Raw genomic sequence first — 27,126 nt, 5'->3', positions numbered from 1 at the left:
ACAAACTGTCACTGCCTGACTTTGCACCCCTTCAGCGGCTGCCCATTTGCCAGCGAGGCTGTCAATCAAGCGGGAGAGGTGGCACCTGGGTGCTAAGGTGACAGAGGAAATAGAGCCCTCCTTCTTCCGTTTCCGAGTGGATGGCTGAGCTGTCCTTTTATTTTTCTGTTTCTCCTCCATTGGGCAATTTTGCTGTCGGTCACCGCAAGGGGCGAGAACCTGCCCGCTGCACAGTAGGCGGGAGGAGACCAAAATCTGCATTTTGATTGGTTGGCAGACCATCAATCACAAATCATCCCCTCTGATTGGGTTATAGGGCTGTCACTCATAGCGGAGGGCGTGCCACGCGACGGCACGAGGTGGGCTCAACTTTCTTGCACTGCGATTGGTCCGTTCTACCGTCTGTCTGCCTTCCCCCGTTGCCGATTGGTCGTCCATGCTGTCACTCAGGTGGGATCAACCGTTTGATTGGTGCCGGCCGGGGAGGCGGGGCCCTGCGCGGCGGCTGCGCGGGGGGACGCGGCGGGGAGGGACGGACCAGGAATTATTTTTATTTCTTTGTTTCCCGGGGAAAAAAAAAAAAGCAAAAACCGGGAAAAAACCAAAAATAACCCCCCCAAAAAATTCCCCGCGCTCGGGAACCCCCCGCGGGGGCGGATGGTGCTGCCGTGAGCGGGGCGGGCCGGGCCGGGCCGGCGGGCCGGCGGGATGAAGCGGCGGAGCGCGGACTGCAGCAAACTGCGGCGGCCGCTCAAGCGGAACCGCATCACCGAGGGCATCTACGGCAGGTACCGAGCGGCCGCCGGCAGCGCGCGGTTCGCGGCCGCCCCCCGGGCCCTGTCACCGTCATGGCGCCCCGGCGCCCCTCAGGCGCTGCCCCGCCCCGGGGCTCCGCGGGGCCGGGGGTGCTGCTGGCCGAGGTGCTGCCGGCTGCGAGCGGCCGGAGCCGGCCCGGGCTGCGCGCACGGCGCCGGGGCCTTCCCCCGGCGTCACCCCGGCGGTGCCCGAGCTCCGAGGCTCGCCCTGGGGAGGTTTCCCGGCGGGGTCTCGGTGCCCGAGCTCCGAGCTGGCGGGGTCACCCCGGGGAGGGTTTCCCGGTCACAGCGGTGCCGGGGTGCTGGCTGGGCTGCCGGCTGGGGTTCTGCCGGAGGTGTTTTGGATGCTGGGGAAGCCGTGAGAGGCTGGGCGGCTGGAGGCTGATGGGGAATTCCCGGAGCAGGGGGGATGGTCTGGTGTGCTGGGACACGGCAGCCCTGAGTGGGCAGGGAGGGAGCGAACAGCGCTGGGATGTGCCCGTCCTGGGATCAGGATGTGTTTTCCAGGAGCTGGGCTCAGCCCTGAGCCGGGCAGTGAAGGAATGAACAGCGCTGGGATGTGCCCATCCCGGGATCAGGATGTGTTTTCCAGGAGCTGGGCTCAGCCCTGAGCCGGGCAGTGAGGGAATGAACAGCGCTGGGATGTGCCTGGGATTGCCTGTCCCGGGATCAGGATGTGTTTTCCAGGAGCTGGGCTCAGCCCTGAGCCGGGCAGTGAAGGAATGAACAGCGCTGGGATGTGCCCTGATGTGCCCGTCCTGGGATTGGGATGTGTTTTCCAGGTGCCCTCAGCTCTGAGCCGGGCAGTGAGGGAGTGAACAGCTCTGGGATGTGCCCGTCCCGGGATCAGGATTGTTTTCCAGGTGCTCCCAGGCAGAAGGCTGAGTTGTGTCCCACGTTGTGAGGCTGTGCAGAGCTGTTTCAGCCCTGCTCTCCCGAGTGTGGCAGGTTTGGTGCGGCTGTGCGTTTCTCAGTCAGCAGGAGTTTGGAGCAGGAGTTTGGGTCAGGAGAGGCTCTGAAGCTTGCGAGAGCTGTAGTAAATGTGCTGCTGTCCCATTTCTGTTTCTAGTTCAGTGGGGTTGATGAATGCAGTGCCTGGAAACCTGAGCAAGCTCATACAATTCAGATGTGAACTTTGCATGAGGGAAGCAGCTGCTGGGGAGCTGTGACAGTTATAAAATTGTCCCAGTGTGCTGCTTACCCCACTTGTAGTGAATCTGTGACAGTGGAGAGCTTCTTGCTTTAGACTTCCAGGTTTTGGGAAAACCCTGCCTGGAACGGTAAAGAAAAACATCCCTTGTGTAGAAATTATTATTCAATGTGAAGAATAATTCAAATATATAAAGAATTGCTTATAACTGGATTTTAAGTCATTGCAGATGCTTTGCTTTTGAGGTGGCTGGCAGGGAAGGTGGGGTGAGAGAAGGAGGGGACGTCAGGGAAAACTCTGAGTGTGTGCAGCAGGAAGAGCTGCTGGAGTCTCTGAGGAGTCTCACCTCTGCCTTTGCTTCTCCTGGGATGCTTTGGCTCAGGAATGGGATTTTTAGTCTTTGTTTCACGTGGCATTTTGCTAAACAGAAACAATGTTTTCAGAGTGTTGTCCCACAGAAAAGAAAGGGAAATAGTGGGAAGGTTTTTCCCCTTGGAAATCTAAGCAGAGGGAGGTTCTTCTACATGGATTTGGGCTCTTTCTCTTTTTTTTCTCTCTTCACTCCATAATTCAGTGATCACATACAGGTAGCTTCTCACAGAACTACAGCTGTCTAAATTCTTGCAATTACTGCAGTTATTTATTCGGTTTATCTTAATTGTCCCCATCAGCTTACACAGACCCAGTAAATGCAGTTATCAGGAGGAAGCATCCTGGGTTTATGGGCAGAGCAGCCAGGCTGAGCAAACAGTAGGATTGGGATACTTAATTCTTTGTTTTGTTTGCTTTTTAAATTAAGCCTGATCTGAAATTAATTCTTCTGTCCAGCCTGGCAGTGTGAGCAAGGCAGAGCTGTCCCTGAGACACGTGGGGTGGGCGAGGGCTGGGAAAATGAGGAGTTTTGGAGCAGGTGGAGCACGGAAGGAATTGTCCTGCAGGGAAGCTCTGCTGGCAGCGTTCATTGCACGTGTGAAACTGAAGCAGATTAGAAGAAGCGATAGAAAAACAGAAGAGTTAGAAATATAAAATCCTGCACTGCACTGAAAGATGTGGATTATCTATCTCTCTGAATGCTGATTTTTGTAGTGACTTATGCTCTTTAGAAGTATTGCAGGAATTTTAAGGAAAGAACTCTATTATAATTTAAAATAACTGCATTCAACAGATCTCCAAACCCACCACACTCTTGGCAGGATTTGGAGGATCTCATATTTCCACAGCTTATATTCCAAATTTTGCCTTCTCCCGTGTAAAACAATGGCAACAGTTTAAAAATGCTAAAGTGATTTAACATCTCCTACCTTTGGCAGTGTGCATGCATTAAGCCCTTAACTGTTAATTAAAAGTATTCATTGCAGCTTGTCATCAGTTAAGCAATTAAAGTTTATTTGTTCCTGCTTGTTCCTGAGTCTTCCCAGGCCTCATCTTTGATCTGGTTCAGATCTGGCTGAAATCCTTCAGCTGCATTGCTGATATTGCTTGTCTTGGCTCTGCTCGGTCCCACTTTCCTGGCTGGGGAAGTTTCAAGATGAATTCCACGCTGCTTTAACTCGTGCTGTCACATCAGCTGATGGATGCTGTCTCATGGATTCCCTGACAATAGTCCTGAAATACTCCATGTTCCTTCAGAGGCAGGAGTTTTTTTAGCTGGGGATGAAAATTGCCCTTTATCCCTGGCACTCCGTGGGCTGGCAGCCAAGTGGGTGCCTGGCAGGGGAGGCTGTGTCATCTCCAAGTGGCCCTGGTGGCACAGGACAGGATTCCTGGGTGCCACGACTCCATAGATACTCCTGCTTCCCTCTGCCACCCAAATCCTCACAGGGATGAGTTCCAGGGACTGGATTTTTGACAGCCAAATGAACTGGAAGGAAAACATCAGCACTACCTCCAAGAATGTGGCCTTTTTTAGGCTTTTCTTGAAAATCCGTAATGATTCCTCCTGCTAATTTATTCTGGCACTTTTTTTTACCAGCTCCCTATAGAGGGCAAAGCATTTTTTGCTGGAGCTGCCCCTGGGGGTCTGGAACAAAGCAGCAGAGCTGCCTTTTATGACTTGAACTTCAGTGCAGGGCTCCAGTGTCATTTATGCTGCATTTCATGTGCTCTGCTGTGCCAGGCCTGGTGGCACAGGGAATGCCAGCCCCTCTGCCCTGGCTCTCACTCCCTGCAGCTGAAGGGGCTCCTGTGGATTTTGGGGTTTGCAGCTGAATTCCCAGAGCTGGCAGTGCCTCCTGTGCCAGCCCCACAGCGCTGGGTGCTGATTGTCTGCCCCTGCCTGGGCTGCCATCCTGGGGTTCTTTACATTTCTTTTCCTTTTCAAACCTGTAGCTGGCAGGGTTTCACATGGTCAGTGCCATGTTGTCTGCCTTTCAAACTCGTCGTGTTCCCCTTCTTCTGCTCACTAATAATAATCTTAGATATCTCTTTATGTGTTTATCAGATAAAGATTTAACATTTGCTAATCTCTACTCAGCATCCCTGGTGTTGTGGCTGCTGGGTGACCCTGAGGTGAGGGGTTTCACCCAAATGCTCAAATTCACCTTTTTAAAACTCACCTGTGCCAGCCTCGGGATGCCTCCCACTCCATTGTCTTGGATGAGTCAGGCTGCCAAATGGAACATGCCAGGATTGCCTTTCCAGCCTTTGGGCCTTGCTGATAATAGTGGGATAGAATTAAGGCTTCATCCACCCCCAGTTTGGGTTTGGGGTGCAGAATTGGGTCTTTTTCTAGGGGTTTTTGGCAGTGTTTTTACCTTACAGCCGGCAGAGGATCTGTTTCTGCGGGGCAGTAAAAGGAGAACAAAGAACAAGAGAGGGAAAAAAAAAAAAAGGAGGGAAAAAAAAAAGGAAATGGCATCTGGCACTTGCAGGGGGAGGAAGAATAAGGGGGAAAATAATTTATTTGCAGATTCATAGGGGGAGCACAGGCACTGCAGGGTTATGAATAAATCTTTCTATTCAGTGTACATTAGCCATCAATTGACCTTTCAGAGAAATTGCAGCTCTGTAATCACTGCTCCTCCCTGCCCTGTGCCCTGCTCCTCTCATGGATGTGTCCATCCTTCCCTTCTCCTTTATCACCCTCCAGGATTGGATGCCATATGCTGGTTCATGCTTAAACCTCTGCCAGCTCACCCAGGGCAGATTTTTTGACATGTGTCAGGAAATTGGATAACCCAGATTTCAGGTATTTATCTGTAGGAATCTTCCCTGTGAGGATCCACCTCAGAATTCCAGTTGGTGTCGTGGGATATCTTTGAGCCTGTGCAATAAACAGGTTTTCCAAGGGATTTAATTGCTGGGGATGTGTTTCAGCTGTGAGCTGGGGGCTCACCTGGACACAAACCTGGCTGTGCAGCACCTCAGGGGTAGCAGGAGCTGAGATTTGGGCTCCTTCCCTGCTGGGGCCAACACAAGGATTGAGGCTTTGAAACTTTCCTGAACTCCTGGAATTCTGAATGGCTTTGGAGCCCTCCAGACAATGAGAAATAGGCTCTTTAATACTGTTGGCAAAACCTCCTTACAAGTGTTGCATTGTTCCAATCCCACTTTAGAAGGTGCTAAGTGTCAGCGGGGCCCTTGGATTGATATGAATTTAATATCAGAAATCACTTTAATGGCTGTGTTACAGAACTCTTGTTCAGAAATGCTTTCACTTGGAGTGGCACTTCATGGCTGAGCAGCATTAGTCCTGACAGCCCTCATTTGCTGGGAAAAATGGGGTCTCCTCCTGGCTTCCAGTGGCAGCAAAATAAACAATAGCCGTGGGAGTAACCCAGGAAAAGTCTCCACAACACAGCCAAGCTGAGCAAGGAATTCCTGGCTGGCATGATTTTATAGGATTTCTCAGATCTGAGGAGTTGCACAGGTGCAATTGCAGAGTCTGGACCCAAATGTCACCTTTAATGTCAAATATTCTCTGAATGCAGCTGCTTTTAACAGATTTCTGGTGAGGATCTACACTGTAAATAAACAGGGAAAGGCAGCCTGTGGAAGCATGGACACCAGGACAGTGTGACCATTTAAGGGGTTTTGGTGTGGGATATTTTGTTGGGTGTGAGGGTTTTGTCACTGTAGTTTCATTTTTCTCAAGCAGTAATTTGTGCCTGGGGCTGGGTCCCTCAGAACTGCAAACAGCTCTTCCTTAACTTTTCCCAGTATGTGCCATGAGTTTTGTTTCCATTCCTCTGCAGTGCTTCCTGGAGCCTTTGGATTTATTTTTTCCCAGCCCGTTCTGTTGGGAAGGGCACTCTCAGGCACATGCCACTCACTCTGGCTCCCCAGAAATCCAAATATTTTCCCAGCCCCGTGCTCTGCGCCTGAACCTGGCTGAGAATTGCACGAGTTCACTCATTTCCAAGTCTCTGCTGGTACCCAGCTCCTTCCCTGGAAATTTGGTGTTTTGGCTCTTCCCCAGAGCTCTGGAGAAGTTCCTAAAAAAGCCCCGAGCAGGGCAGGAGCTCGACCCTGCCTGGCACTGGGTGCAAACCCTTGGCACCTCCCACCAAACATTCCAGGGCAAAGTTCTGCTGGCTGTGCTGCCAGGGTGCCAGAGGAGGGAAAACAAGTTACTAAAAGGAAAATTTGCATTTGATTTAAATGAGAAAAAAGTATTTTTAACCCTTTTTTTTGTTGTTGTTGTAACCCAATAGAGTGCAGCAAGGTATTGGGGAGCTGGAGTGACAGATCTGGGGTGGTGGCTTTGGGGAAAAAATGGGTTTTGCTTGTTTTTTGGAAAAATGGATTGGGCTGATGCCTCAAGTGTTACTTGGGTATGAGCTCACAATGTTTTTAGGCTCTGTTGCCAAGAATGATCATCAGTGGTTCAAAATGCAGGACTCAGAACATGGGAATGTGGCTCAGGAATAATTAAAAATAGAAGTTAGGCTGGTCTCAGGCCTTGTGTGCTTCCATTTTTCTGGGCTTTTGTTTGTTTTTAAGGGATCCATTTGCCTTCATAGAAATCCAACACTCATAACTCAGTATCAAAACACTTGAAATTGCTGTAGGGTTAAAATACATCTCAGTTTATTGGTGTTGCAGTCCGTGTTAAATGAGGGAACATCTGCAGCCTGCTGAGGAGGGGCAACACCAAAATTCCTGGAGGAGAGGACTGGAAAAGGAAGATTCCAGCTGGGAGAAGTTACCTGTGGCAGGACTTGAGTGTGTGACAATGCAAAGGGAGATGGGTGCTGATGAGCAGTGACCCTGCTGTTTATTGGGAAAAATAAATGTAGTTCAGTGTTAGCTTCATTAGGCCAGGCCTGCTGTAATGGAATAATAATAATAATAAAACAAACCTAAATTTATTTTACAAAATTATTTTGGCTGTCATTTCCTTCTATGTATTACAGTTGTCCATAGTTTTAATTCTGAATATTTTAATTTTAAAAAGAAAAGGGAGTTTCCCTGTTGGAAATGCTGACCTGAAATGTCCTTTTTCTCTCCCCCCAGCACCTTCCTGTACCTGAAGTTCCTGGTGGTGTGGGCCCTGGTGCTGCTGGCAGATTTTGTGCTGGAGTTCAGGTTTGAGTACCTGTGGCCCTTCTGGCTCTTCATCAGGAGCGTTTACGATTCCTTCCGATACCAGGGCTTGGTGAGTGGGCACGGAGCCTTCCCGGGCAATGCCACCGTGCCAGCTGCCAGGGGCACTGCCAGCCTCCCCTCTCTGCTGGGTGGGATACCCACGGTGAAATAAAGATTCACCCAGATTTCACCACAGAGAAATACTGTTTAAAATGCCTGCGCTGGGTTTGAATTAATCAGAATTATATGTAACCTTGTGTGTGTGTAAACAGGCAAGGCTTTCTGTATTATTTAAAAAAAACCTTGTTATATAGACTTTTAAATATTTTTATATATTAAAAAATATACATATAACTATATATAAATATATTAAATATATATTATATTGTAACTGTATTATATATAAATATATTAAATATAAATATATGAAATATATCTGTGTGTGTGTATATATACACACAGACCTATCTATATTTGGGCTATATAGATGACTATATTTTAAAAAATTTATAAATATATATAGCCATATAAAATATTTATATATTTATATAGAAAACATATTTTAATATGTTAAATATATTTCACTTAAATATTTAATATTACAAATATTGCTGTGTGATAAAATTATAACTAATAAATATTTTATATAAAATGTATTATACGTATTTTAATATTTACATATTTATACATAAAACATTTTATATGTTAAATATATTTAACTTAAATATTTAATATTAGAAATATTGCTGTGTGATAAAATTATAACTAATAAATATTTTATATAAAATGTATTATACATATTTTAATATATATGAAAAACTATATTTGGCTTGGAATAACCAAGGCCTCTTCTTTATCCCCCTCCCTCCTTTCTTTCAGGCCTTCTCAGTATTTTTTGTGTGTGTAGCATTCACCTCCAACATCATCTGTCTGCTCTTCATCCCAATCCAGTGGCTGTTCTTTGCTGCCAGCACCTATGTGTGGGTACAGTATGTGTGGCACACAGGTGGGCTTTATTCTTTATTTACAACTTCCTGACTCATTTATAATTTCTTTTTTTCCAACTCTTCTTTATTGATAATTTCCAGGACTCCGTGTGTATCTCATATCTTTTAGGAACAAAACCCCTTCTGCTGGTGCCTCACTTAATGTAGTTATTTTAGAGTTAAAAATTTTGGTTTGGTTTTTTTGTTTTGCACTTGGGGTGCATCTCCAGTAAGCAGGAACTAGAGGGGAATAAACAGGAATTCCAGAGCAGTTAAATAAAAATTAAATTCCTGCCTTTAAAACTCTCCCGCAGTGATTCAGCAATTGCAGAGCACACAGGACAAGTTTGTGACAGTGCTCTGTTCTTCCACACTCAGTTGGTGTGCTGATAATTCAGTTAATAATGTTCAAATACCAGTTATTTCAGTGAGTTTAACTCTGCTTTAGCAAAGCTTTGGGTCAGCTGGGTGCAGTTTCTGAGCTGGTGATACCCGAGGCTGCCCTGACAGTTTGAGGCTTCCATGGAGAATTCTTGTCCCCCTCTGCTGCCCTTTTCTCCCCGAGTTTGTTCTCACAAATCCCTGGGTCTGGACGAAGCAGTGGAGCTGGGGGAGGTGGTTTAGTTCCTTCCATCAATCAAAACATTTTAGGAATCAAATTTAATTAATTTTTTTTTTTAGGGGCAACTTTTCACTCCCCAGATTCTTGGGATTTGTGGAACATTTTGTGCTAGCCTTGATGCCAGGGGTTTGCAGGGTGCTGTGGATCATCCCTCCCTCAGCTCTGTGACAATTTATATTATGCTAATAACAGCAGTGTGGGAGCTGATGGCAGGTGCTGTGAGCCACTTGCTGCCCAATTTCAAATACCTGCAGGATCTGGGGCTATTTTTGGAGCTGTATTAATATGTTAAAACCTTATCTGAAGTTGTTCAGGGTTGATGCTTAGAAGGAAGAACCTGAAGGGCCAGTTTTAGCTGTAGCTGTTGAGCTGATTTAATATTTTAATTCATGGCAACTTGAGGAATTACTCATTTTCAGTGCTCATCAAAGTTGATGAGAACTTACTTTTTCTTTCTTTTTTTATAAAAATCTTTAAGGTTTGTTTCCTCAGACTCCTGAAATGTTTTAAAAATAACTTTCAAATCCTTGCTGCCTTTACTCTGTCCCTGAGGTGCCTCTGTTTCTCTTCCCTCCACAGAAAGAGGTGTGTGCTTACCAACAGTATCACTGTGGATACTTTTTGTTTATATTGAAGCAGCCATCAGATTTAAAGATTTAAAAAACTTCCATGTGGACCTTTGTCGTCCATTTGCAGCACACTGGTGAGTGCTTCTCTGTTCTTTTCCTGTTAACCTTTATTTCACCAGGAAAATGAATAATCGGGGCTTTTTGTTTGGGTTCAGGCCTTGGCTGTTCAGTTTTCCCCCACATTTCTGCCACGAAATGCTCCATGAGAAATGTGTGTAAACAAGGACCCAGTGCCACCTTTCTGTGCTGGGAGGAATTTGCAGTGTGGATATTCCAAGCATTTCTTGAAAGCTCCTGTGCAACAGCAAAAACCACTTTATAAATCAGTTCCTATGGAAGTTTTCACGCATATATACAAATATGTGTATATGAATTGTCTGTACTTGATTAATTTGCTATCATGGCTGCAGTTTGATTCATAATATTGCTTTTTTTTTTTTTTCACCTTAGCATTGGCTACCCTGTTGTGACTTTGGGCTTTGGCTTTAAAAGTTACGTCAGCTACAAGATGCGTTTGAGGAAGCAGAAGGAGGTGCAGAAGGAGAACGAGTTCTACATGCAGCTCCTGCAGCAGGCACTGCCCCCAGAGCAGCAGATGCTGCAAAGGCAAGAGAGGGAGGCAGAGGAAGGCAAGTGATTCCCTCATGTGTGCTCTGTTCTCTGCTGTTCCAAGGGAAACAAAGCCCTGGTGTGCTGCTCCAGCCTGGCCTGCTTTGGTGGGAGTGTGGTGAGCTCAGAAATGAAATCAGTTTGGAGGGGTTAATATGGCAAGAAAAGGGAATTGTGGCCCCTCTGCCCAGTTCTTCATTAGCAGCTGCATCAATCTGGTCAGTCAGCGTTGTGTGAAGCTCTGGTATTTATTATTAAATCCCTCTTTCCTGCCTAGAATGAGGCAAAAAGCCTTAAAATAGGTGACTTTGGATTCTCTTTTCTAGAGAATTTCCAATACTGATTGTTTCCTGCAGGAATGATGGATGTGTCCATAATGATTTTTCTTTCTGTGGCATGGTATTGATGGATTTAATGAACTAAGTTGGTTTTTTTTCACTTTGGTGTTGCAGCAGCCAAAGGATTATCTGATATGGATTCCTCAATACTCCTGCAGCACAATGGAGGAATTCCAGCCAATAAAAAAATCTCTGCAACGTTGCCAGAGCTGGAGTATCGAGAAAAAGGGAAAGAAAAGGACAAAGATGCAAAGAAACACAACCTTGGAATAAACAACAATATTTTGCAACCTGTAGACTCTAAAATACAAGAAATTGAATATATGGAAAACCATATCAATAGTAAAAGATTAAATAATGATCTTGTAGGAAGTACAGAAAACCTCTTGAAAGAGGACTCATGCACTGCCTCGTCCAAAAACTACAAAAATGTCAGTGGGGTTGTGAACTCCTCACCCCGCAGCCACAGTGCAACCAACGGGAGCATCCCCTCCTCATCCTCTAAAAATGAGAAAAAACAGAAATGTGCCAGCAAGAGCCCGAGCACACATAAGGACTTAATGGAAAACTGTATTCCTAATAACCAGCTAAGCAAACCAGATGCACTGGTAAGGTAAGTTGGGCCTGAGCCTTGTCTCATCCTCTCTTGGTCCACCAGGACTCAGGGGCTTCATTTGCTTTTTATTAGGAAAGTGTCATTTATGATCACATGGGAAAATGTCATTTATGATCACATGGAAAAATGTCACTTATGACCACCTAGAGAAGGCAGAATTGTGCAGTGGTGGGATGAGATCTCCAGGAGATGTGTGGAGCTGTGTTCCTGGTTTTTGTTTGCTATGCAGCCTGGAGCAGGTTGCTTCATTTCTGGCTCAGGATCTGCTGCTCCCCTAGCTCACAGCTCTGTTGTGAGGCACCAGAAATACTCTGGTGGAAGGCAGGAGGAAAACGTGAGAAAATCAGCTCATCTGTCCTTGGCAGCTCTTCTGTGGAGCGACCTCTGCCTCTCCAGGGAGTTCACTGGGGTTTGCTGGTGCCAGAACAGGTGGTTTGGTTTTGTTTTTCCTGTCAAGTGCTTGGCTTTTGCTTTAATCTCCAATTCCAAGCGTGGAGGCAGGGCTGGTGTGGAGCTGAGTTCAGCTCTGCTCACAGCCCCGTGCAGGCACAGCCCTGGGGATCTGTCAGCATGGAAACGTCCCAGCTTTGCCTCTGCTCCTGGGAAGTTCAGAGGGAGCTGGCTCTGTGAGGTGCAGTGGTTCACCCTGGCACTGATGGTGGTGTTGTGTGCTGTGACTCTGCGTGGAGAGATGTGTGGAACAAAAACTGTTCCACAGTTCTGCCCTTCTCCTGCATTTTCCACCTGGCTCATCTCTTATTCCTTACTCCACCAGATCGGTGTTGGCCAGCTCAATTGGCACATCAAGCTTGTTTTCCCTGCAGGTACTTTTGATAATTGGGCTTTTATCTCCGAGGATTTGTGCTGTGGGAACACAGTTACTTCAATGGAAATATTATTTTCCCCTCTAGCCTGACTGACATACCCCTGCCAATTAAACAGCCGGGCTAATTGATACCTAATGTCTGTCGAGAGGCTGTGTGAGGCAAACCAGAGAGCAGCCAGTGGGGCTGATGTGTGACAGGTCTGATGGGCTGGCTGGGGGTTCCCTGCTCAGCTGGCAGCTCTGCACTCTCCATCAGCTTTGTTTGCTCCCTCCTTGAGGGACAGAAGGGTCAGCTCAGTTTGCTGCAGTTCCAAACATTCCTAAGCCTTGAGCAGAGGGAAGGGATGAGCTGCCAGCCTGAGGATTGTGTGCCTGGGACAGGGACTCAGAGTTAAACCTGCTGTGTTTAAAGCTTCCATTTCCTCTTGAAATCCTTATGGGGGAGCTTAGAGCAGGTGGTCACAGAACAGGGACCACAGAAACGAGTCTGCAACAAAACAGATGGTGTCCTGAGGGAATTCCAGCTCCTGGAACTCGCTGGGGAAGGACACAGAACACAGGTGTACTCTGAAAGGGCCTTATTCTGCCCTGAGAGGGAATGGAACTCCTTCAGACTAGTGGTTTTGGGGTGTGGACTTGTGCCACAAATCCCTGGAGCTGTTTCTGGTCCCTGATGTCCCTGTGCAGGCAGCCCAGGAGCATGAAACCCCAGCATCCTGCTCCAGCTGCTGCCTGGAGTCATTCATGAAATCCTCTTTCTGCTCAGCCTGGCTGTGTAAGTCCCACAGCAGTGGGAGCAGAAACTCACCTGACAAATTGGATGGGATGGATGCACTTAAATTTAAAAATTCATGGTGCTTTTTTATTTTAACCTTGTCAATTATCCCGTCCCTGGAGTTCCAGGCATCTGTTCATCATTTTTTCCACTTCAGGAGTGTTACTCATTCCTGTTATTAAACTTTCAGTCTGCATTGCTGCTGGAGCCTGAAAAGGGCCGAGTGAAGTCCTGCATTTGTTCAGACTCAGCTCAGATCTGCTCAGCTTCCAAATAAAGCTGCTTTTTCTAGCTGGGTGTCCAGCAGCCTCTCAGCAGGATGGCAGACCCGAGCTGCTTTCCTTTTGTGTCCACAGATGATGGCCCTGAGCTGAGTAACCAGGAGCAAATGTGAAATATTCCTGCTGCTGCTTGGACTTGGGATTAGCAGGGCTGGAGACAGTCAAGATCTGGGGGTTTTGGAGACCAGGATTTTTACAGTGTTGTTAACTTTAAAATATTTGATGTGATCTGTCTGGAATCTATCCTGCTAGTTGAGGTTTATATATTTTATACATGCTCTTATTTGAAGCTAAGCTTTTCTTGTTGCTCTGCCTGGTGGAATGTCAGGGCCTGAGTGTTTGGTTTTGTGGAGAGGAATTTCCTGATGCCCATCCCTGGGGATTGTTCCATTCTTGCTGGCCAGAGCTGAGGAGTCCCAGCAGCTCAGGGACCTCTGGGGTTTTCTGAGACATCTCCTGAGGGTGCTGGACTCTGCTGGAACTTGTCAAGCCCTTCATCACTGAACCTCTGTGATCTGAGTGCTTCTCTCCCAGCTCTGGATCCATTTGGGATCAGCCTGGTGTCCCTTTGCTGACTTTGTTGTTTGTCAGGAGGTGCACAGCAGATTCATTTCTTCTACATTTCACTGTCATTTCTGAGGTGAAACAGATTTACAGCCTCAACGTATGGAACAAGTCCAAGCTGTAATTGCTGCAGAATTATTTTTTTGTTGTTTATTGCACATTACACTGCAAAACCCATGACCTGCCTCTGCCTTTCAGCACCCTTAAAAATCCCTGCACTAAAAGCACACAAAAAAACCTGGCAGTGCAGCTTGGCAGAACTGGCTGTATCCACAGAGGTCCTGCCTTTGGCACACGAGGTGATGAACAAGCTGTCTCATGTACTAATTATTGCCACAGATAACGAGGACATCATCTGGCAGTTGGGCTGGGAAAATTCTTTGGTGAAGCAAAAGCTGCTCTGCCACAACTTATTCCACTTTCCTAAAATGGTGTTACCTGCAGAGACAGACTGGGAGGTTTGAATGGGCATTTGTGGCCATTTGGTGCTAATATTGTGCAATTTGGTGACATCACTGATGGGCAGAGAGGGGCTGGTGCCTCTTGCTCACCCCCCTGCCTGGAGTGGCATTAAAGCAGCAGCAGGTTTCCTGTGTCAGCTGCAGGGGGGTGATGGCCAAGGTCTCCTGCCCCAGGAAGGCGAGCACGGAACAGAAAATCAGGATTGGGAATGTAAATGAGGAGTGTGGGAGCCAATCCCTCCTGCAGCCCCTTCCCAAGGCAGCAGAGAGCTTAGGAACAGGGCAGGGTTTGGAAATGGCAGCTGCTGGGAGCAGCTCCAGCAGGGAAAGGAGGCTCCTGGATTTCTGGGAATTCCTGGATTTTGGGGAGTGCAGGGAGAGCTGTCAGCCCCAGCAGGGAAAGGAGGCTCCTGGATTTTGGGGGCTCCTGGATTTTGGGGAGTGGAGGCAGAGCTGTCAGCCCCAGCAGGGGCACAGAAGGAACAGCTTCACTACAGGGCTGCTGTGCCAGGCAGACCTGGGGCTTTTGGAGAGCATCTCAGAGCCTTGTGGGTACTTTAAAATGAGCATTTTTATATAAGCCGTGTTTCATTTGAGTGCAGTTGCCAGGTGATTATGGGATGGAGTAAACTGAGCACCCAGATGTCAATGCTGGGGAGTATTAAAGCTGAATTGAGTTGTCTTGAGGTTCATCCACCAATCTCCCCCGAGGCATTTGGAAAATGCTCCCTCTCCGAGGTGATCCCTGATTAATTCTCCTCACCAGGAACGGCAGGAGGTGGTGCTCAGCAGAGGAAATGGGTAAATCTGCAGTTAGCAATGACAAACGGAAGGAATTGACCTCGCTTGTATAAACAGCACAACATAATCTGCAACTAAAGCCTCATTTAAAAGCACTTCTGTGTCAGAGTGAGTGCTGCTGTGTGCAGCAGCAGGGAAAAACATCTTCCAGAACCCGGCTTTTGCTCCCCCTCCTCTGTAAATAACATTCTCCAATAATAAGGAAATAAGTGACTTAAGCAGCAAATGAAATCAGTGCAAAAATAACAATAATGCTGGTTTAGGGGTCATTTATCATTGTAGCAGCAATGCAGGCTGTTCCAGAGGGGGGAGGCCTGCCCTGCTCCCCTGTCCTGCTTTTTTTGATGCCAGAATTGAGGATTTTTTATGCCTTTGTTTTGGTTTACCCTGATGTGCTTTTGTTTTGGAGTGGTGTTAATGTTCTTGTGGGAGAGGTGACCTCTGTGACAGTGCAGGGAGCACCTGTGGGTCTGAGGGGTAACTCCCTTCTTGTTTTCTCCTTCTTAATGAACTTGTGTCTGCCTAATTGGGGCGGCTCTGGGAGAGAAGCCACCCAGGAATTCTTTGCATGGTGATGGATTGTGATCTTCCTCTCGTTTTAGGGAGAAAGGAGCCTGCACTTTCTCTGTAATTGGCAGAAAACAGATATTCTCTGCTCTGCTGTTTAAAGCTGCAGCAAATCCTTCAGTGTAATGAAAAAGGGGAAATTAAAACCTGCTAAAATCTTACTGTAAAACCTCATTCCAAACAAGCCCACTGATCCAGCAGTTTCCAGTGTTTTTTTTTGTGGCATTGACTGGCCAGAGAGGAATTTTCCGTGGGGTGATGTCTGGTGGGTGTTGCCCCATCCCACCAGTCCCATACACAGCAGGGAGAGCTGTGCCTGTGGCCTCAGTCCTGTGCCAGCACCTCGGAGCTCTTCAGGCTTTATCTGCTCAGGGCTCCTTTTCCTGGAATACTCAATACCCAAAATAAATCCTGGGGTATCTGTTTGTTAGAGTCTGAGCTACAGGTAAAGCTATTTACAGCTCTTACCTTCAGTTATCGCTTCGCTGGAGCCATGGATGGTGAAATTATTTCTGGGTCAGTGTCAAGTGGGATTTGGGTGCATTCCTCTATTGAAACAGCATTTTCCCACCTATTTATGGAAACCTGGATTAAAACCAATCAGCTGTTTGCACAGCCCAGTCTGGTAGTGGTGCTACAGCTTAATTAAAACATTTGCTCTCTCTCAAACACCGCGCTGCTGCTTTTTTGGCAGATGAAGTGAAACTCTGATTTCTTTGCCCTGTCCATCATTTAGCACTGCACAGGGTGGCCCCACTCACCTAAAGCCAGCTGCTGCTGTTCCCATTTGGGGGCTGAGGTTGGAATATTTGGTGGGGTTTGCAAATCCTTTCCCTCAGCAGAGCACCAGGCGTTGAAGTGATTTGTGTGCTTCCCTTTGAGGTGCCTATTTTTACTATTTGCCTGTAAGCTGATTTTTTTCTTTCCCGTTTGAGGGTGCTCTTGGCTGTTTTTGGAGTACTGTGGGAATTTATTTTCCCAGGAGGGCACTTCCATGGTGCTGGAGGGGCAGGAGGGGTGAGATGGAGTGCTCTGAGGTGTTCCAGCCCCCTCTGGGGCTGCTCCTCCTTGCCCCTCTCTCCTCCCTGGGCTGTTTGAGCTGTTCCAGACCCACTTCCCTGGATTTTCAGAGCCTTGCTGACCCCACACCTCCCCTCTGCACTCAGGGGCACAGGGTGCTCTCCCTGCTCATCTCTCTGTGCCTTTCTGGCTGATTTTTCCCTGCCCTGAAGCCCAAAAAGGTTTCATTAAGAAGCCAGAAAGCTGCAGCCATTCATCTGCACTGCTGAGTGTCACCAGGGGCAGCTCTTTCTGGTTTTTGTGCTTGTCTTAACGTCCTGCTGCCACTAATTCAGAGTGGAAGCTTGGAAATAAAAGCACCTTCATCTTCTTTATGGACTTGTAAAAACTCTCAGATCAATAGCTGGCAGAGCAAAGGAGGATCGTGTGAGAATGGCTTGGGTGTGTTTGCTTTCAATAAATGTGTAACAGGGTTTAAAAATGTTGATTATTCACCTGTGATGTGCTTTTATTCTAAGAATCAATAACCTGATTTGTGGGGGGAATATCAAAGTGAGCTGAGTGCCTCTCCTCCGAAACGTGTGTTTTTATTCAACAATATTTTAATTAAAAAGATTACATGAATCTTCAAGAACTTTCCAAAGCTACAATTTCAAGTGTAGAGAGCAGATGGTCTCTGTTCGAGAGCAATTAAAACTAAATTTACTGACTCCTGAGCTGGGGATGACTTAACACATCCTCTTGCTCGGCATGCACATCATGTGCTGCAAGAAAATACCAATACGTTGATATTATACATATATATATATAATATATATAATGGACTATAATAGATATATTATAATGTATTATATATATAATATAATAGATAGACTATAATAGATATTATGTATTATATATATAATAGATATATTATATTATATATTATAATATATACATATATATATATATATATATAAAAAATAAAAAGTATTATATATTTATATAATATAAATGAGCTATACACAATTCACAGCTCATCTCTGGCTAGCAAATCAAACTCAGCCTTTGTGGCCAGAATGGAACCTGGCTCTGTGTGGCTCTGTCCTGCTTTGGAGCTTCTCAGACTCGAGGGAAATGTAATTCCAGAGGATTTCTTGCAGCACTCGACGGTGAATTCCTGTGGGAGGCTCGAGGTGTGAGTGGCTCTAGGTGGAGCTACAGAAAAGCTGATTTTTTAGCCAGGACACAGTTGGAGGATGGTGAGGGTTGGATGTTTGGAGGATGAAGGTTTGAGGTTTGTTCTGCTGGTTTTGTGCCTGAGCAGGCAGGAAGCTGGGAGTGTCCTTTGGAATTGTGTCCAAAACAAAGTGCACTCTTCAGGATTTTTAAAAGTTTAATAAGGGACAAATACCCAACTCTGGGGTGCTTTTGGTGATGGGCCAGAAAAATCACTGTTAGGGTAAAACAATATTCTATATATACTGTTCCATTCCAGGGGCACATACATATTCATGAGTTTTATACATTATGCAAAAATTCTTGTGAGTGGAGATGTTTCAGGGATTTCCTTGCTTGGTTTTAACCTTTGACTGGTCATTAGAGCAATATATTTTATGTCTTCTTGTTGTTTTTTACACTCCATCCTGTTGTTTTTACACTCCCTGATAACGAAGAGTCAATAAATTCTTCCTCTAGGTGTTCTGCTTTTTGTCCCTGTTACCTTTCAGGTAAGATAGCCCACAATTGTAGGGAATCATCTCATTATTGTGCACTCTTCTGAGTTAGTTATGTGGAAAAGAGACTGTGAGATGTTAAATGCCTATTTTAATATTATGCTATGGTCTAAGATATATTTATATATAATATATTTATATATTGTGTGTCACAGTTGAGGCAGGACGGGAATGAAAGAACAGTTCAGAAGGCTAGATGATGTGAACACTAACTAACTTTATTTCAAATACTTCATTCTTTTATAGAGAGCATCCTGCAGGCTGATTCATTGTTCTCAAAGTAAAAACATCTCAAAGTAAAAACATCCCACACCATTGGTGTGCAGCGAGTGACACACGGTGGCAGAACATATCTATAAACAATGTGAGCAGAAGAGAGATGGAGAATTATTTCCATTCCTTTGCAACTCTTTCCCAGGCTCTAGCCTGGTTAGAAACTCTCCTTTCTCTCTGACTGAACAGAGAATACCCATCTATTATAGCTTTATATTATTTAAATATAATGTGTTATATAGTACATATAATAAATAAATATATATTAGAATATATAATATATAATATATATATATGGCAAGCACATTTCTCTCCCTTTCAGGATTTTTCATAGAGGTGCACAGAGAGAAAACAAAGAGCAGAAATAAAAATTATTTTCTCTTTGTTTTTCCCATGTGGAATGTGTTTGGAGAATTGTTTACCTGGGGTGATGCTTGGTTGGATTCTGGTGAGGATTGTTTGAGCCTGGTGGCCAATCCAACCTACCTGGGGCTGGACTCAGAGAGGGGCACGAGTTGTGTTAGAGAAAGTAGTTTGTAGTTTTAGTATCTTCTTTTTATATAGTATATTAATGTATTTTAGCATAGTTATAATAAAGAAATCATTCAGCCTTCTGAATTGAGTCAGACATTGTCATTTCTTCCCATTGGGTTTGCCTGCATTTACTATATATATATAAAAATATATAATGTATGTTTATATGATAGAAAAGATTATATTATATATGCTTATATGGTAGAATATATTATATTATATATATTACAGAAAATATTATATATGCTTATATGACAGAAAATATTATATATGTTTATATTATAGAGAATATTATGTTATATATGTTTATATGATAGAAAATATTTTATATGCTTACATGATAGAAAATATATATGCTTATAGGACAGAAAATATTATATAGGCTTATATGATATAATATTTTATATCATATACACATATATATTTTATATTGTATATGCTTATATGATAGAAAATATATTACATATGCTTACATGATATAAAATATTATATAATATTTTATATCATATACACATATATAATATACTATTTTATATTGTATATGCTTATATGATAGAAAATATTATATATGCTTACATGCTATAATATTTTATATCATATACACATATATAATATTTTATATTGTATATTCTTATATGATAGAAAACATTATATTACATATGCTTACATGATATTTTATGTCACACAAGCATATCTAATACATTATATAAACATATCATCTAACATCAATGAGCCGTGCAGAAGCTGCCCGGTGGCGCTCTGGCAGAGGAAGCAGAGCCCCACCAAAGCACCCGGCACGCCCGGTACCCGTGCCCATGCCCGTGCCTGATGCCCGTACCCGGTGCCTGGTACCCATACCCGGTGCCCGTACCCGGTGCTGGTGCCCGTAGCCGGTGCCTGGTACCCATACCCGGTGCCCGTGCCCGGTGCCCATGCCCGTGCCTGGTGCCTGGTACCCATACCCGGTGCCCGTACCCGGTGCTGGTGCCCGTACCCGGTGCCTGGTACCCATACCCGGTGCCAGTGCCTGGTGCCGGTGCCCGTGCCCAGTGCCTGGTACCCATACCCAGTGCCCGTGCCTGGTGCTGGTGCCCGTACCCGGTGCCTGGTACCCATACCCGGTGCCCGTGCCTGGTGCTGGTGCCCATACCCGGTACCCGTACCCGGTGCCTGGTGCCCGGCCAACGCGGCGCTGTGCTTTGTGCCCGCAGGCTGGAGCAGGACATCAAGAAGCTGAAGGCCGACCTGCAGGCCAGCAGGCAGGTGGAGCAGGAGCTGCGCGGGCAGCTGAGCTCGCTGAGCTCCGCCGAGCGCGGCGCGCGCGCCGAGACGGGCCAGCTGCGCCAGGAGAACGAGCTGCTGCAGAACAAGTAGGTGGCACCCCCTGGGCTGGCACCCCGGGGTCCCCTCCCCGCTGCGGGACCGCCCTGTGTGAGCCGAGGGGCTCCCGGGCAGGGATGGAAATCCTATAAAAACGGGAATGCACAGCGGCACTGCCAGCGCGGGTGGCAGCCTGTGGGTCAGGGGGTGGCTCAGCCCCATCCCAGGGGGGCTCAGCCCTCCTGCAGTGCCAGCTGTGCTTCTGCTGGAGCAGGATCTGCACAAGGGGGGAGTTTTCCTTGGAGCTCCAGGGCTGGGGGAGATGGGCCTGGGCTCCTTGGGAATGCAGGGGGAAGGAAGCTGCTCCTCTGGGAATGCAGGGGGAAGGAAGCTGCTCCTCTGGGAATGCAGGGGGAAGGAAGCTGCTCCCCTGGGAATGCAGGGGGAAAAAAGCTGGGAATGCAGTGGGGAAGGAAGCTGCTCCTCTGGGAATGCAGGGGGAAGGAAGCTGCTCCTCTGGGGATGCAGGGGGAAGGAAGCTGCTCCTCTGGGAATGCAGGGGGAAGAAAGCTGCTCCTCTGGGAATGCAGGGGGAAGGAAGCTGCTCCTCTGGGAATGCAGGGGGAAGGAAGCTGCTCCTCTGGGAATGCAGGGGGAGAAAGCTGCTCCTCTGGGAATGCAGGGGAAGGAAGCTGCTCCTCTGGGAATGCAGGGGGAAGAAAGCTGCTCCTTGGGAATGCAGGGGGGAGAAAGCTGCTCCTTGGGAATGCAGGGGGGAGAAAGCTGCTCCTTGGGAATGCAGTGGAAAGGAAGCTGCTCCTTTGGGAATGCAGTGGGAAGAAAGCTGGGAATGCAGTGGGGAAGGAAGCTGCTCCTTTGGGAATGCAGTGGGAACAGGTTGCTCTGGTATCCCAAAATCTCAGATTGTACCCAGGTAGGAATGCTTGTCTCCTCCCCCTGGAGCATCTCCCCATGGGATGATGGAATTTTCTCAGCCATGCAGTGACACTCACTGGCCCATGAACAGGAGATAATTAATAATTAATGGTCCATTAACATAAGATAATTAATAATTAATGGGCCATTAAAAGGAGATGTCTCCTGGAGGGAGGATTGGCTGTGGGAGAGATGAAGAAAACTGTCTAAAGAACAGATAGGAATAGAATTCACACCCCAGCCACATCTTGCAGCCTAAGACAGAAACAAGGCTTACTCTTCTCCATTTCTAAAAGTTTAATAAGGGATAAATATATATTTTATATATACATATATAACTGTGGCAGTTTCAGTTCAAAGCAGGCAGAAAAACCCATTTTGTGTCGTGGTTTTGGTTGGCCAATTGGAGATTTCTCTCCAGTTTACATGGTGGGGCCAATGTTGGCCAAATGCCCCTGTACCCTCTGGAGTTATTTCCTCATTTCTTCCTGTGAGATGGGATTAGGAGGAAGGCAAAGCAGCCTCAAAACTTTAGAAGGGTATAAAGGAAACTTTAGCTGAGAGATTATACTATATTGAAAAGCAGTTAAAGGGATTACAAACTGGGCTATATTCAAATCTTTGTGATTGATAATAACTGGTAAATGCAAATATATAAATGCCAAAGCCAACTGTATTGTCATTTATAACAAATGGGTGCCACTGCCCTGGGGGCTGTAAAGGGGGATTTTTGTGTTAAATAATCCTAAAATGGGAGGCAAATCCAGGCAGATTTTAAGATCTCTCCTGTCCCCCTGCAGATTGCACAACGCTGTACAGATGAAACAAAAAGACAAACAAATGATCAGCCAGCTGGAGAAGAAGCTAAAGGCAGAGCAGGAGGCACGAACCTTTGTAGAAAAACAATTAATGGAAGAGAAGAAAAGGAAGAAGTTGGAAGAAGCAACTGCTGCACGAGCTGTGGCCTTTGCTGCTGCTACCAGGTGCTCTGCCCTTGGGAGCTTTGGGCTGGGAAGGAGGAGCCTGGGCTTGATCTTTTATTTTAAAAAAATCTTTTATTTAAAAAAAAAAAACAAACCAGCTTTATTTGCATTGAGAGGCTCATTTGTGTTAAAACAAGGCAGGGCTGGGAGGTGCCAATCCCTTCCACGTGACATTTACAGGTGTAAAGGATGAGTGTGCTCTGAGTTACCTGCTGTTCCTGGAGGGTGTTCTGTGTCCTGCTCAAAGCAGCATCTCCTTCCACGTGGGAATCAAGGATTTGGGACATTATATGGCCATAATTCTGGAATTTTCCTGCTGGGGCAGTGGCTCCCAGTGCTCAGCACAGCGGGGTTCTGCAGCCCCACAGCAGCACAACCTGGGCTCACCTCAACCTGCAGGGCTCCAAATGTCTGAAAAGATATATTCCTGCATTTCTGCCCTCCCCAGAAAGGAATGAATCTCTCATCAGTTGGAATATTGGATATTTCATCAATATTCCAAATCTCCCAGTACCTGAGGTGTAACACCTGCATTGCTGTGAGGGGAAGCGCTGTGCTGAGGAGACCAAAACTGGCTTCTTCTTGTCATGCTTCAGCTTTTATTTTAATTTGTGCTGCTGCAAGCAGCTGGGGAGGGGCAGTTAGGTGGGTGTTGTTGTCTCCCCTGCTGTTGTCTCACCTCCTGTTGTCTCACCTCCTGTTGTCTCCCCTGCTGTTGTCTCACCTCCTGTCCCCCTGCAGAGGGGAGTGCACCGAGACCTTGCGGAATCGCATCCGCGAGCTGGAGACGGAGTGCAAGAAGCTCACCCTGGACATCAAACTGAAAGAGGATCAGATCAGAGAGCTGGAAATCAAAGTTCAGGTAATGCCACAGCTCCAGGGGCTCGGGGCAGATGCAGGGAGAGCTCCCAGATTCCTGCATCTGCCTCAGAGCAGTGCCCGGGGGGTGCAGCTCCTGCACGTCCTGCCCCAGGCTGGGCGGGGTGAGGGCAGGAGCAGGGCCAGAGCTCCGTGCACAGCATTCCATGGTTCCATCCAGACCATTCCCTGGCTCCAGAGCTCCGTGCACAGCATTCCCAGAGCTCCATGCACAGCATTCCATGGTTCCATCCACAGCATTCCCAGATCTCCATCCACACCATTCCATGGTTCCAGAGCTGCATCCCCATAGCATTCCATGAGCTCCATCCACACCATTCCATGGCTCCAGAGCTCCTTCCACACCATTCTGTTGGTTAAAAGGGGATTTTTTTTCCCCCAGACCCACTGGTCTGTGTGGGCTGAGAGTAGAATCCCCTCGATAGCATTTTTCTGCTCATGCAAGGAGCCTGTGGCCAGTCTCATTTTAATAAATCATAAATTCCTCTAAAGGTTGCTGATTCAGGGCAGTCTGGAGCACTGGCCAGGCTGGTTTGGTTTTGTTTGTTTTTGTTTTTTGTGGAAGTGCCTGAATATTGAAAATACTTCGTGGCAGATCTGCAGCAAACAGGGTTGGGTTTGTCACAGCTAAAGAGCTCAAATGTGTGCCCTTATTCCTGTCCTAAAGATGTGCTCAGACTGACAATCTGCATGAAAATGGATTTTTAATGCCTTTCAAAACCCACCTGGTGCTGCTGTGGACTTGTTTCCCAATCACAGGTGCAGCCTCGTTGTCCCTGGATTTACCAAACCCTTGACAACGAGTGTGGCTTATCCCTGGAGTGTTTGAGCATGGCTTTCAGATAATTAAACCCAGCTCTAATTAAGCTTTTTAATTTTATGGGCATCTTCAAACTGTTAGAGAAGCTTTTTGTTTTCCCCTTAGCACTGTTGTCCCTCCATTTGAAGGTGTAGAATATTTTTGTATTTTTTTCCCCAGCCAGAGGTTGCCAGGATAATTTCTCCCTGTTTTTCTCTTTCCTTAATTTCTGCCATTGCAGCACAGTGAGATTTTAACGTGAGATACAAACAATCCCTTTAATCAGCTATTTAGATTGGATTTTAGGAAAGCTTTTTCCATGTTCTTGTGAAGCTGTGCAAGGGGCTGCCCAGTGATGGAATGTCCAAAAAAAAAACCTGTCCAGATGTGGCACTTGGGGATGAATTTGAGTTGGATTTGCTGCTCCCAGAGGCCTTTTCCAACATTCCCAGCTCTGGGATTCCAGCTTTTTCCTGAGGGAAATATTCCTACCCCCTTGCAAAGGGGTTTTGGGTGGAGGGTCACAGCCCAGAGAAAACAGTGCTGTAATCAGCTTTAATCACTTGCAGGGTGCTTACTGCAGGTAACCTTAATTAACCAGCATTTTAATTAATGCCAGGCCCAGTGTGGGGAAGGGGAAAGACTCCTGGGTCTGTCTGCTGTGTGAAGTCACCCAAGGTGGCATTTGTCCCCCCGCTAGGCTGGCATTTTTTGTCTCCAAGGTGACATTTTTCCCCCAGGATGCCACTTTTTGCCCCCAGGGTGATATTTTTTTTGCCCCAGGGTGCCATTCCTGCCCCCAGGGTGCCATTCCTGCCCTTCTCAGCCCCAGTTTCCCCTGCAGGAGCTGAGGAAGTACAAGGAGAACGAGAAGGACACGGAGGTGCTGATGTCAGCACTCTCAGCCATGCAGGACAAGACCCAGCACCTGGAGAACAGCCTGAGTGCAGAGACCAGGATCAAGCTGGACCTCTTCTCTGCCCTGGGAGATGCAAAAAGGCAACTGGAGATTGCCCAAGGTACCTGGGGGGAAATCCTGGGATTTCTCAGGGAGAATTTGGCATTTCCAGCTGGGGCAGTGTGGAGCTGAAACCATCTGAGCTCACCTTCCCAGCCCATCCAACTGATAATGAACATTAAAATTGGTGTTTAAATTAATTCCTGATTATTTTCTGCATGTTTATAAACCATTACAAGGAGCTGGAGGTCTTTAAAAAACTCTCTTTAAAACAGATAAATTAAATTAAGCTTGTTATTAAGCTGATGTCCTGTCATCCTAATAATAACATTTTATTACTCCCCAAGTAAATAAAACATAAATTTGGGGAGGACCCAAGCTGATTTAGCTCTCAGCAGGTGAGGGAAGTGTGGTGATGCCACCAGAGGGAGCAGAAAGCCAACATAAAACCCAGCCCAGGCTTTGTGCAGCTGTGCAAACCATGGAGCAACATTCAAAACTCTGCATTTAACACCAGCTTAATTGCCCTGCAGAAGGTTGTTTGATGCCAGCAATATTTAATTAGAGGGAGCAATAGTTTAGTTTTGTTTCAGCAGAGGGTTTTTTATCACCTGGTTTCAGGAATTGCTGTGGTGGTGGTGTGAAAGCTCAGGTGGGAATGGGACAGTTTGGAAAATTTACAGCTTTTAGGAGCACATACTTGGGCTTTTGTGAGGAGTTTGGAGAAGGGGGATGGCAAAAAGGCAGAAAAATGAGATGAGATAGAATTAATCTTTGGAGGTGGTGCAGCTGTGAGTCCAAATAATTCAAAATGACCATGGGAGGGTTGAGTTTTGTTCTGTGCTGAGTGGAGATAACCAAACACAGCTCTGTGGTGGGGATAACAAAAAACAGCTCTGTGGTGATTCAGGGTTAAATGGAAATAATCAAACACAGCTCTGTGGTGGTGCAGGGTTAAATCGAGATAATCAAACACAGCCCTGTGGTGATTCAGGGTTAAATGGAAATAACCCAGCACAGCCCCTGGTGGTGCCAGGGTTAAATGGAAATAACCAAACACAGCTCTGTGGTGGTGCCAGGTTAAATGGAGATAACCCAGCACAGCCCCATGGTGATTCAGGGTTAAATGGAAATAACCAAACACAGCTCTGTGGTGGTGCCAGGTTAAATGGAGATAACCCAGCACAGCCCCATGGTGATTCAGGGTTAAATGGAGATAACCCAGCACAGCCCCTGGTGGTGCCAGGGTTAAATGGAGATAACCCAGCACAGCCCCATGGTGATTCAGGGTTAAATGGAGATAACCCAGCACAGCCCCTGGTGGTGCAGGTGCCAGGCTGGGCTTGCAGGGAAGCTTTTGGGCAGGTTCTGAGCCTTGCTGTGCTTCGCTGTTCGCAGGGCAGATCCTGCAGAAGGACCAGGAGATCAAGGAGCTGAAGCAGAAGATCGCAGAGGTGATGGCAGTGATGCCCAGCATCAGCTACACTGCAGCCACCAGCACCCTGAGCCCCGTGTCCCCCCACTATTCCTCCAAATTCGTGGAGCCCAGCCCCTCTGGACTCGACCCCAACGCCTCTGTCTACCAGCCCCTGAAGAAATGAGGGAATGCCAAGGTTCCCCGAGCCCCCAGGGCTCTCCTGCAGTCGAGATGAAATTGTTTCGTGTGGGACTGTGTTTGTTGTCGTTTCCAGCAGGAGAAAAGAGCATTGACTAGAGCTGCCCATCGGTTTTTCTTGTAAATTTTTAGAAAACCTCACAGAACTCTTCGATTTGTTTTCCTCGGCCAACGCATTAAAAACGATTCTTGGTTTTCAAGTAGCCAATTTTTGCCTTTTTATGTACTCTTGCATGGTTTCCTCTTGAAAAAAAAAAAAAAAAAACCACGGGGCTTTGCTTGGTTTTGAACCCTTTCTCCTCAGTTTTTTATTTAACGATTTGGATTTGCAGATTCACCCAGTGAGGAAAACCCTTCGGTTTTCCCAGCGAAAGGGTTAAACAACCCAACAAAGCTTTGATTTATAGATGTATTAAATACAAACACGTGGATGTCGCAGAAGATAATTTGATTTTCCCCCCTCAAAGGACCAAACAAATTCCAGGGGCGTTGTTGAAGGGAAGGAATAAAGACTAGCTGATGATGTGA

General features: G+C 46.5%; 1 protein-coding gene across 1 annotated transcript; it reads left to right on the top strand.

Moving 5' to 3' along the window:
- Window positions 1–493: 493 nt before the first annotated feature.
- MACO1 (macoilin 1) lies at window positions 494–27,126 on the top strand. The gene is made up of 11 exons (XM_021534960.3): window positions 494–788; window positions 7,420–7,561; window positions 8,371–8,497; window positions 9,679–9,802; window positions 10,179–10,357; window positions 10,790–11,288; window positions 20,320–20,478; window positions 22,165–22,347; window positions 23,089–23,209; window positions 24,870–25,044; window positions 26,382–27,126. The coding sequence occupies exons 1-11, from the start codon at window positions 709–711 to the stop codon at window positions 26,582–26,584; spliced, it is 1,992 nt and encodes a 663-aa protein (XP_021390635.1). The 5' UTR covers window positions 494–708; the 3' UTR covers window positions 26,585–27,126.

Source organism: Lonchura striata, chromosome 26 (genome assembly GCF_046129695.1).
Source record: "Lonchura striata isolate bLonStr1 chromosome 26, bLonStr1.mat, whole genome shotgun sequence".
In the NCBI taxonomy this organism is placed as follows: Eukaryota; Metazoa; Chordata; class Aves; order Passeriformes; family Estrildidae; genus Lonchura; species Lonchura striata.
Note: the sequence above shows the minus strand (reverse complement) of the source record. Positions and strands in the feature narration are given on the sequence as shown.